Consider the following 12,130-nt stretch of genomic DNA (forward strand, 5'->3'; position numbering starts at 1 on the left):
GCATAATGCAATGGGGATATCAAACATAAAATTAAGAGATAGCAGCTATAAGCTATTTTGTGCTGTATGTAAAATCACTGATAGTATACTGAAAAGCTATATGCAACTTGGCTTGCTATTTCTATTTGCTATTTCTCTTACCTATTTGCTATTCTGCCAGGATCCAGGCATCAAATAACAATTTTATGTGTAAACATCAGCTGCAGCACCCAAATACAAAACATGACCATGCATATTAAGTGCAATCAATATGTGTGACTATTTGACTGTCACTGCTAATGGACTATTTATTTTTCAGTGGCATTCAAGAGGCTGTCTGTATTAAATTAGTGATATGCCAGAGAACTGAGTGGGCATGCAGATACCTACACAACTACATAGTTCTTCCATGTTCTTAGTGTTAATTTGTATAGGCACTGCAATGCTGTATCAATAAGACTGACTAAATTGGCCATACGATACATTAAATGATGAAAAGAAATAAATATATTTTTGGCTAAAACTCTATTCATTGCTTGTTCAAATCAAATATAATGTGATTGCTGCAGGGTGTTAAAATGAACTTTTAAAGTATTACTCATTGAAAAATTACTGGCATTGTATCTTTAAATTTTGGCAATGCTTTTTTGTATTTCTTCTGAATAAAAGTATTTCTTCTGAATAAAAGTATTTCTTCTGAATAAACATTTGCTTAACTAGAAATATGGGTACACTGTCTTCTGTCAAAATAGAACAACAGTGGCTGAACAGTAACTTCTGAAAATTATCACGGAGCAGCTAACAGAGTGAAAATCAACTTTATTTTTGTTGCAAAGGCTTACGTGGCATTTGGTAGTAATTGCTACCCAGAAAGTGAAATGTAAGCAGAAAATATTCCAGACAGGAAAATCTATACTTAGGCAGTCTATATTCTAAGGGATTCTCACCTGTAATTTATTCTAGTATCTTTTAAAAGACATAAAGAAAGAAAAGGAAAGCTCTTCACTTGATATTTTTCCACCTCTGAATTCGGTCTATAATCCTGCAGTATTTGACTGCTAAAACAGTCAGCAGTGAAAACATCAAAATATTGACATAAAAATTAAGTTTCAGCATGAACATCCTAGTTAGGGTAAACAGAGCTGGTTTCCATCTGTGTTGTACCTCTGTGCTGTCCCAGTAAACAGGCTAAGCAAAACCAAAACTGGGAGGGCAAAAAAGACTTCTCTAATTCAGCAGCTTTATAACATTTCTCCGCTGTTACCACAGGCTCTGGACTGAAGGAATGCAGCTGATCTCCTGCACATTCCTGTGTAAGAGGTTTATACTCTCAATCCACATAATTGCAGATCCCCTGGCTCCTCTTCCAACAGTCATAACAGAATTTCTTATATGTGTGATCCCTTTGCATAATCCATTCTCAAGTGGAAAGATCAGTACCTTAGTAAGAGCATGGAAATTCAGGGTTTGGAATGTAGAGTCTCTGTGTGAATTATAACACCCCTGACCACTACATTACTCTACAGCAGACACTGCTGTAAGCACATGTGTGCATAGGAACACGTGCATCTGTCCTGTGTGATTATACTTCATGCATATATTGAGGCAAATTCTGAGGAAACTAATGGACCCATGAAAGGGCACCTTTATGATTTCTGTACAGCAGCCCCAGACCACCCTGCACAGAAAAGCTTTTGCATGGAGTGAAAAGAACTGAAGTGCTGGGAGAGTCAATAGATGTGCTTGTATTTGCACAGCCTCTGTTCCGACTCCTTGTGTGGATGCCTCGTTAACTCTGTGCCCAGTCTGTAATTACACGATGGCTCAGTATTTTTTTCCACAGGATCCCCGCCTCATTTAGTGCATGGGCTGGATGAGAACTAACAGAAAGGGCAGTTGCTCAGCCCTGCTCATTCAGTTTCTGGCCACTCCTTCATTTAGTGCAAATCTTCCCAAGCTTATGCTGCACCCAGAATTATTAGTTTCTCATGGCATTCGTCACAATGATATCTCACATTCCCTTGAATAGGAATGGATTTATCTTATGAGAGAGGAAAACATTTTATCCCCATTTTAAAGTATTAAAGGAAGGCACAAACAGAGAACAATTTGTGGCACATATCCATTAATCCTGGATATAAAACAAAACCACTGAAGCTAAATTAAATTTTTTGTACTTTTCTAGATTAGGACTCCCACTATTTTATCTTCCTGTTCTTTGCCTCTGCTTATGGTTAAATAGAAAGATAAGAGAGACACCATCTTTTGTTTAAAAAGTATTAGCATGCAAAATTTATACTGTAAATAGACTACAGAATTACAGACTTTCCAAAAGCTTCTTGAATTCTGGCAGGCTTGCTGCTGTGACCACTTCCCTGGGGATCCTGTTCCAGTGCTCAACCAACCTCTGTGTGTAGAACCTTTTCCTAACACTTAAATCTCCCCTGACCCATCTTTAGGCCGTTCCCTCAGGTTCTGTCACTGGTCACCACAGAGAAGAGATCTGTGTCCGCCCCTTTGCTTCCATTCATGAGGAAGCTGTAACTGCAGTGAGGTGCCCCCTCAGTCTCCTCTTGTCCTGGCTGAACAGACCAAGTGACCTCAGCAACTTCTTACACGGCTTCTCCTCCTGACTCTTCAGCATCCTCACTGCCCTCCTCTGGACACTCTCTAATGGTTTCATGTCTTTTTCATGGTGTGGCACCCAAAGCTGCCCCCAGCACTCGAGGTGAGGCCGCCCCAGTGCAGAGCGGAGCAGGACAATCCCCTCCCTTGCCCGGCTGGTGATGCTGGGCCTGATGCCCCAGGGCAGGGCTGGCCCTCCTGGCTGCCCGGGCACTGCTGGCTCCTGTTCAGCTCACCATTGACCAGGACACCTTTCTGCAGTGCTGCTTTCCAGCACCTCATTCCCAGTTTGTCCGTACATTCAGGGTTGCCCCATCCCAGATACAGAATCCTCTCTGCTTTAGAGGGAGTCAACAGCTCCTCCCAGTTTTGTATTGTCTGCAGACTTGCTTACTATCCACCCAGTCCTGTGTCCAAGTAATTTCTGAAGATGTTGAAGAGCACAGGGCTGAGGATGGAGCCCTGTGGAACCTCACTCGTGACAGACCACCATGTCACTAGTGACATGTCTGATCTCACCTGCCACTGTAACCTGATTTCACCCCAGTTACTGTAACCCTTTGTGCCCCGCCCATGAGCCAGCTGCTCACCATTTACAGCTGTGGGCTGTAAATTTTGTCCAGAAGGCTCCTGTGATCACAAGCTTTGCTGAAATTGAAAAAGATTATATCAACTGGCTTCTCTTGATTAACAAGGTGGGTTACCTTGTCATAAAAGAAAATCAGATTTGAACTGTTTACAGTAATAAAAAGGTGAGTAAATTGGGAATAGTAATTAAAATTTAATGTAAATAATATTGAGAAACTTAATAAAAAGTGAGGATGAATAGCATAATTTAGGGGGGCACATTATCACACTTTATATCAGTTGCTATCTTGCAGCTCCCATGTTGACAGGCAGTTTGTTGGTATGGTTTTGAGAGATGTCTATGGCTCTCGCCAGAATTAAACCTTTATGTGTATATGGTATAGCCTGGTCCCAAGGCTGAGACATCTAAACCAGTTCTGAAAGAGCCAACTTATCTACAATAAGCAATTCACTCAGGATAGCAGCACAAGCCTACAAATCCTCCACCTTGACTGCTTAGCCTGGATAAGAAATAAGGCTGTTGTGCAGATGAAGGGTCATCTTAAGGAATTTCCACAATCCCAGCCACCTGGGAACAAGTTCAGTGCCACTCTGATTAGCCATGGTCCTGCAGAACATCCCCTAACTCATGTTCTAACCTGCTGAGCAGCAGTGTGGTAGCCCCTAGTCCCCTGGGTGCAGCAAAGTACAATGATCTCACAGTTTTCTTTCTCTGTTTTTCATTCTACATACATGACTCCTGAAGATACATAGAATTTGGTAAGTCATTTTTATTTGCCTCCTTTGAAAGCATTTTGAGAGAGAAAATTAAGATGTTAATAAATGTATAAAGTTTATTGCTGGAGGCTTTTTTATATTGTGGGCCTTGCTACAAAGAAAATGGGACACTGTGTATCTTTTCCCTTAACACGCAGACCTGTAAATATTGCTTGAATTTAAAACACTCACTCCTAGGCAGAAAGTAAGTATGCAAAATGTCAACACAAACATGAATGAAATGCTAATTAGATGGGTACCAAGGGTATTAAGAAATATTATACGATTTGCATTACTTCTGTAATAGCACAAAATCCTACTGCTCAGGAATCATGAGACAGGCAAAGAAAGGAAAGTTTAGCACTGGCTTTTTTCCCTGCTTTTTAAAACTTTTTTCCTTTGGCCTGACTCCTAATTTTCAAGTTCTTAACAGAAAAAGCTGCCTGATCCTTCATTTACGTGTGGGTGTGCTTCAGGTGGAAAATGTACACAAAACACAGGCACACAATACGAGGCTCTCATCCATTTTTGCTGCTGACAGAAGGGACATACTGCCAAGCTCCCTTCCCTTCTCCTGCATCTCAGCTTCTTCCATGTTCTCCTGCCTTGGACAATGTTGTCACACACCTTCCAGCTCACACAGGTAAGCCCAGTTTCTTCTTTTGTATTGATCCAAAGAAAATCTATATTTGATTTTCATTACCTCCTTTCAATGCCTGACATGTTCTCTGTAACTTTTTTTTACTCAATTACTTCCTGTTCCCCATAATTATTCCTCTTTTCCTTGAACGTCTGACCATGGCAATCTGTTCTTTGCTTTTCAGCTTCCTTGTTCCTTTCTCCTTTCATCCTCATAAACTGTTCCCCTACTTCTGCATTCCTGCCCCTGGCACTTTCATTTTTATTCCATTTTTAAAAGCTGCTCTGTTTAAATGCCTTTTTTTTTTTTTGTGCAAGATTCCTAACTCTGTGGGTGACACCAGCAGAGGTTTAATGACTCAACAGGCACTAAGGAGACTTATAATTCTTGTATTTTGAGTTCTAGGCTGTTTATCCCAGCATTTAAAATCAGATCAAGCATAACTTCCTCTGCGCTCAATATTTGTGGGAGTTTTCTTTAGTACTCAAGTTGGGATGCTATATATAACTAAATCTTACAGCTGCCAGCTTAAACTTTAAAAAAATTCTTTTCTCTCCTATCCCTTTTTTCTGCGTCTGTATTCATATTAAGCTACTTGCTACTGGCCATGTAAGAGACTGAAGCATGCTCACTGGTTGCTGAGAATCTCCAATATCCAAATATTTTAGTATTCATACCAAGATGTATGTCAGCATTGCTATTGAAATGTTAGCCAGTGTTTGTCAGCCAGCGCCCAAAGAAAATATTAATGGACTTTTTTAAGTTTTTAAGAAAAGACTATGAGTAACAAAAATAGATTCTGCTGCCACATAGATTTTGTATCAGTGGATGATAAATTATCCTTACATTGAGTTTCAGCACTGTTACTGGAGTTTATTTGGACAGAAACAGCAGCTGTGTTTTGTTAAAGTTTTTTCCTCAGGTGTAATTATTATGCCAACCATACACAAACTAAACACCTGCTGCTTTTCACAGCTTCAATAGGATTATACACTGTGGAATGCTGGGAAAAATCTCACATGAACGGGTGCCTAAGTGTAAGGCTGTACTAATTAACAATCTAGTTAGCAACCTGCCCCGTTAATCAGGAAGATTTGTTGCAGGCACTTGACCTTCTGTTATTTTGCCACTGATTGTTATTGCTTTAGTACAATACTTACTGCTGCTCTTTCTTAATTTTCTGCTATGCACAGTATATTAATTTTTTAAATTTCTTCCATTATGGGGTACTGAGGAAATATTAGCACTATAAACAACTGCAATCAATTCTGATTTTTGTTAATAGATTTTATTTCTTTCTTTATTCAAGGGTACTATCTTTGTGAATTAACTTAGATTATGATGGTTTCAAAAATAAGAGCAATTTTAGAAAAAAAAAAAGAAATTTCCTGAGCTAAAAAATTGGTTTGGTATTGGAGGGTTGTTTATAGCAAATCACATTACTTTTGCCAACTACATTACTGGTACTAAAAATAGAGCCTACAGAACTCATTTTCCATAGCAATATAAGTAGAACAACACCTAGTTAATTGTATTTGAAAAGGTTAGCATAGGAATATATTAAGAATACAGCATGCAAGCCAGAAGAGCACTCACATCCCAAAAAGCAAGCCCAGTAGTAGCAACTGCAAATTGCCTATTTATTTTTCTCCAAGCTGTTTGGCGAACGTGAGACCAAAACGGTCAAATCAAAAACATCTAACATATGGATCAAAAGTTCAGCAAAAAAAGTTATTCACATCCACTTAAATGCAGTACTTACCACTAAGGTCTTCCTGGCTTGACCTACTCTCTGCACTGTGCCAGTCTGGGCAGCTTGGCCACCCACACCTTGTCTGTAACCAGATGCAGCCCATAGCTGCATCCATACTACACCCATACATCATTCAAAACTCTGCCAGGAAACGTCACCTCGATGGCCTTTGCTGTCACACTGCCTGAATCAGACAGTTTTGGCTCAAGACCAGTGCAAGGCTGTCCAAAGAACTCCCAGCTCATCTTTTCAGGATATCCATGCCACTACTTCCCTCCCCAGGTGACCCCATGAGCCAGATGGATTCCCAAGGGAGCAGATGCATGTAAAATGCAACATCCCTGCTTTCACATTGCAATTCTGTTTAATGACCTCTGCCCTTCCCAATATCCCAGATTCTGCTAGGGTTTCAACCCAGTTCTGGCCATACTGAATTTTTCTCAGATCCTCTGGTAGAACTCACAGCAAAAAGACTCTGTTCCCAGAAATCAGGTGAATTTACACGCAGGAGGAAGGACCTTCCCTGTTTCTTCTTGTTCCTGTATTACGGGGACAGAGAACCAATTCTCAAGAATAGCACATTAAAGGACTTTGATTTATGTAGATTAAGCTGCAGCTAATGGGGTCACCTTTTTCCCCTTGTTTCCTTCCTCCCATCCTCTGAAGAGGATACCTTTTCAATCTTGCAGCACAATCCTCCCCCAAGCAGGTCCTTCTGTTGCACAACAGGCACACAAGCCCAGAGCTGCAGGTGCATCCTCCCACACACTGCTCTGTATCTGGTTGGAGATGTCATTCATTGTCACACTTGTACCACTTTATGCCACCTGTGAAGCACAGGGAGATCTGAGAATTCCAGTGCATGGCTGCCCAGGGGTCGGGCATTGTGCAGGTCTGCTCTAGCACCTGTGTTTTGCTTCAGAACGACCACTGGTTCTTCAGAGCTGCCAATAATTTAATTTGATACTATACATTTGTCCGGCTGCTAAAAAAGTGCTGATGAGCTGGATTTGATTTGACTGAAACAGTGGAACTTCTAAACCAAAAATCTACCAGGACCCATTCTTAGACAGAACTGTTTAGGTTGGAAAAGACATCTAAGATCATTGAGTCCAACTGTTAACCCAGCATTGCCAAGTCCACCACTAGAGCAGCCCCTAAACACCACATCTATACAGCTCTTAAACACCTCCAGGAATGGTGATTCCCTGGGCAGCCTGTTGATAATAAATAATAAATAATGCTTGACCAACTTTCCAGTGAAGAAATCTTTCCTGTCATCCAGTCTAAACTTCCCCTGCTGAAACTTGAGGCCATTTCCTCTTGTCCTATTGCTTGGGAGAAGAGACTGACCCCCACCTTGCTAGATACAACCCCTGTCAGGCACCTGTAGAGACCTATAAAGTCTCTCCTGAGCCTCCTTTTCTCCAGATTAACATCCCCAGCTCCCTCAGCTGCTCCTCATAGGACTCCAGACTCTTCCCCAGCTCCATTGCCCTTCTCTGGACTCACTCAAGTACCTCAGTGTCTGTCTTGACCTGATTCTGAGCTGCTGCTCAGACAGACATTTTCACAGCCTGAGGTTTTTTTTTTTTATTTTACATAAGAAAAATCAGGTCAAATTATTTTTGTAATATTATATGGACAAACCAATATCAGATAAGCTTCTGAGATACTTCATTCAGTGATGGTTTCTTTATACTTTTCTTTTTTATACCTGCATACTCTTAGCTGCAGAGAACAGAGCTCATGTTTTATCAAGTTCTGTGCAGTTTGATGGGCTTCATGTCAAGAGTAAGACTAAACAAATAGGGTGATTACAAAAACTCTTGCTAACAGTATAGAAACAGCAAAAAAGGGATGATTGTTTTAACCTTTTGATCCCGTTCACTAGATTTTCTTCTCTTTCTGTTTGTCCAATTGTCATTCAGTATTTATCATTTATTTATAGCTAATTTTATGATATTGCAAATTAAGGAAGAGTATTGCAAGTACATTTTCATAAGATAAAATGCTCTTCAGCTACAAATCACAGAAGCTCAATTGAATTCAGTAAGTTAACTTCTTGTCTGCATACTTTGATTCAAGTTTATGGTTTTTATTCTACATTTATACAATGGACAGGCTGGAGCTGGTGTACATGGCACATCCACATTCATTTCGATGGAGTTTAAATTATTCAAGACAGTTAAGGTTCTGGCACTAGCTTTCTTTAATTGAGCCCAAACAAGTCAAAAGCTTTCCTTTTTGATCTTTATTTTAGATTTTAATTCTTGAAGATCTATAGCTCACATTGTAGTATCTTCTACATTATATGGCATATCCCTGTTCAGTGTGTAAAAAGGCTGCCCCACACGAGGGGGCAAAGGCAAAAATTTTGTGACTGGGAAAGGAAAGAAAAAAGCAGTTTCTTTGTGAGTCCTTTGCATGCAAGCACAGAAATGAGACTCAAGTTTTAGAAGCCCCTTTCCAGTCCTTGAACATGTAGTAATGTTTTACCCTGGTTTCAACACCAACCTGCCTCTGCGCACCTCCAGGTGACACTAGAGGATTGTTATGGTCTCATATGTCATGCTCTGCAGTTGGGAAAGGAAATACACCAGCAGGTCACAGGAAATTCACAGTGTGTCCCTGTGTCTCCTTTTGGAGAGTTACTGAACTACATAGAGAACTAAACTGCATACTTTCACATAAAATTATAAAGGAAGAATTAAATTGAAGCATTCTGATTCCCCATTTGGCCACTAATATATCTTTTCTTTGATTGGATTTATAGTGATTTGATGTATTGTGTTTTAGACACTGAACAACAAAAAAATAAACATAAGAGGCTGCCATACACTGGATCAGCTGTAAATTGTGACACACAAGCCAAGTGAAAAAGTTAATTTTCTCCTCGGAATTAATTTTCGCCCTCCAAAAGGGACAAATAGTTATTTTCCCCTCCCTATTTCTCCCCTTCTGCACACTCAGGAGCAATAGCGCTGATGAGAGTGTGTAGAAAATTTGACAGGTAAAGAAACTTTATAATTTTTTAATAAACTTTTGTGATTCTTTCCCCACAGTTGAGTGAAGACTAGAACATAGGAAAAGCTCCAAAACAGATCCAAAAATATCCTCTGCTCTCGTAGGGTGAGAACTCATGCTAGTGGTGACCACAACATTTTAAGGCCCTGACTTTCCTTGCAGCATTATGTATGGGGCTGTTGGTTTTTTTGTTTGTTTGTTTGTTATTTTTGTGGGGATCTAAGTGGTAGTTAAGGTTAATGCATTCTCACTCTTTTCCATTTCTCCATAATGAAAAATTAAAACCCTAATGTTCTTTTTCCTTTTTTTTTTACAATTGTGGCAAATATTAATTTTACCTCAAACTTCTTTTAACACAGCCTTGTGGATTAACACTTATAACTGACATTATAACATTCTTTTATGTGTCATTATCAGAGACAACCTCAATTTTGCCTGCAGAATCCAAATATAATTAGTGGGAAAAGACACAGGAAACTCAAGCCCCCCAAAATAAATGCAATATTTTGATTATTAAAGGCTATCTGCTGGAAAAGATCCGCAAAAGAGTACTCTGGGATTTAAAAACTACTCCTTTCTTATTCTCCCTTGTTGAAATATAATGTTTGGGCTCTCTTGAAGTACCTCATGTCTTCCAGTCTGTATCTCTTAGGAAAGAAGCAAGTGGTGAATGGCAGTAGCATTTAGCATGAGTGTCCAAAGCACTTATGGAGATAGAGATTACAAGTTCCAATCAAGTATAGACTGGATCAATATTTAGTGGCGAGTCAAAGTTATGTGAAAATAATTACACAACAGCAGAATTTGTAGTAAATAGCATTACTACCACCAGCAGCAGTTAATTTGGCATTTTCAGGAGGTCAAGGGTTCCCTGAACATGAAACCCTAAAGGACATCCCTGAGGCACATTGATGAACCTGCTCAAAGAGGTTCGACCTGTTCCTGTGTTATGACAGATGAGATTTTATTGTTTAGAGCTCCTAATTTTCAGAATCTTTGGTTCCTCCAAAACATTAGTTTCATATTTAACATATTTTAAAATCATCATGCAGACGTTTTTGAAAATAATATTTTAAATTAAGTATACTTGATATAATTATATTATAACAAGATTATTCTATGTCTGGCATTAACTGATATGCCAAAAAGTTTTTTCACTCTGTCTTAGTAAACAATTATTTTACTCTCCTAAATCAGTATTTTTTAAGAAGGTTACCAGTAAGTGTTCAAATTTTGGGATGAAACTTAACATTCATGAACATTCAAAACCCCCAGATTTTTATAAGTAATGCTGGATCTGAATTGAAAGACCTCAAGAGAGGAGGGAAAATTCAGAGTGGAAAATAATTGACAGGAAAAAAGTTACCTAAGCTTCTGAAGGTATTTTTATACAGCTGGCTATTAACACATTTCAACTTTATAATTATTTGCTGGATTTGGTTTAGAGAATTTGGGATGTCAGAGTGCAAGGATTTGTCCGGGGCAGTCCATAACATCACGGCGTGATGTGGGGTGCTATTAACTAATTTAAACTTCTCCCTGAAGAGGAGCCAGTCTGTCAGTAAAGGTTTCTGGCCGAGGAACTTCTTTACCACATTGGGGTTTTTTGTTTGTTTTTCTTTATCTTTTTTAATTGCATTTATTTTATTAACTAAGTTTCACAACTGTAAAAGCAGTAAGCAGATCAGCACTTGAGCCTAAGGTGAGACCCGCTGCGCACAAACCGAACAAGCAACGAAAAGCTGTTCCTTTTTTCCTGTTTTTAATTACTTCACGCTTTAAAAAAGAAGAAAACATCCGGCGTACAAAGCCCACGGTCACGCCGCACCCACGTGAATTATCACCTTATCACAAGGCCGAGAAACCGGGCGGGCAAACCCCGAAAGAAAGAAACAAACAAAGAAACAAACAAAAATACAGCAAAAACAAAAGCACAAACAAACAAACAAACAAAAACAGAAAAAAGGGAAAAGGAGCAATCGCTGTTGCCAGGCCGCTGCCGCGCCCGCCCCGCCCCCGCCGTGACGGGGGAGGTGCCGGGGGGGGGGGGGGGGAAGGGGCGCCCTCCGCGTCGGCGGCTCCGCGCGCCTCCCCTCGCGAGAGCGGGCGAGGTTTCCGGTGTTGTGGCTGCGGGGCCGCAAACATGGCGGCGACGCTCCGCGCCCGCTCGCTGAGGCACCTCCGCATCCGAGGTGAGGAGCGTCCCGCGGGCCGCCCCGCCGCCGCCCGCATCGCCGCGGTGCCCGCCGGCGCCCCCCGCTCCCCTCCTCCCTTTCTCTTCCCTGTCCCCGGCTTCTTCCTCGCCGCCCGTCTAACGCGCTTCTCTCCCCCCGTCCCCGCAGGTCGGAACGACAGCGGCGAGGAGAACGTGTCCCTCGATCTCAGCCGAGGTACGGGCGGGGCGGGGGGCCGCTCGAGCCTCGCTGCGCCCGAGGCGGGCGGGGGGCGCGGCGGAGCGGAGCGGCCTGGTGGTGCCGTGGGGCGGGCGCGGGGCCCGGGGCCGCCGCCGGGGGCTGAGCGGAGCCGCCCGCGGGTGGGAGCCGCGCCTCGGGCACCGCGGGGCCGCGCCGGGGCCGTGCCCGGGCAGCTGCGGGGCCGCGGGGCTCCCCGGCGTGCGCGCTGAGGCTGCTCGGCCGCCGCTGGGGCTGCCCTTGAAGCCCCTGTTGCTCGCAGACGGGATTGTGCTCAATGGCCGAGCCTCGGGCCGATCGTGCCGTGCGCCTCCGAGCAGCACCTCGGCAGCGGCGGCTGCTCCTGCCTCC

At 42.0% G+C, this 12,130-nt stretch overlaps 1 protein-coding gene across 2 annotated transcripts in view; it reads left to right on the forward strand.

Annotated features, from left to right (window-relative positions):
* The first annotated feature begins 11,485 nt into the window (after positions 1–11,485).
* The window catches only part of RICTOR (RPTOR independent companion of MTOR complex 2), a 75,083-nt gene continuing 74,438 nt past the window's right edge, over positions 11,486–12,130 (forward strand). For both annotated transcript variants that reach the window (XM_054283273.1, XM_054283274.1), the window contains exons 1-2: positions 11,486–11,560; positions 11,711–11,758. In XM_054283273.1, the coding sequence (XP_054139248.1) occupies positions 11,512–11,560; positions 11,711–11,758 (97 nt within the window). In that variant the 5' untranslated portion in view covers positions 11,486–11,511. The remainder of the gene's footprint in view (positions 11,561–11,710; positions 11,759–12,130) is intronic.

Source organism: Melozone crissalis, unplaced genomic scaffold (genome assembly GCF_028551555.1).
Source record: "Melozone crissalis strain CALT ecotype California unplaced genomic scaffold, PUWL_Pcris_2 ptg000036l_1, whole genome shotgun sequence".
Classification (NCBI taxonomy): Eukaryota; Metazoa; Chordata; class Aves; order Passeriformes; family Passerellidae; genus Melozone; species Melozone crissalis.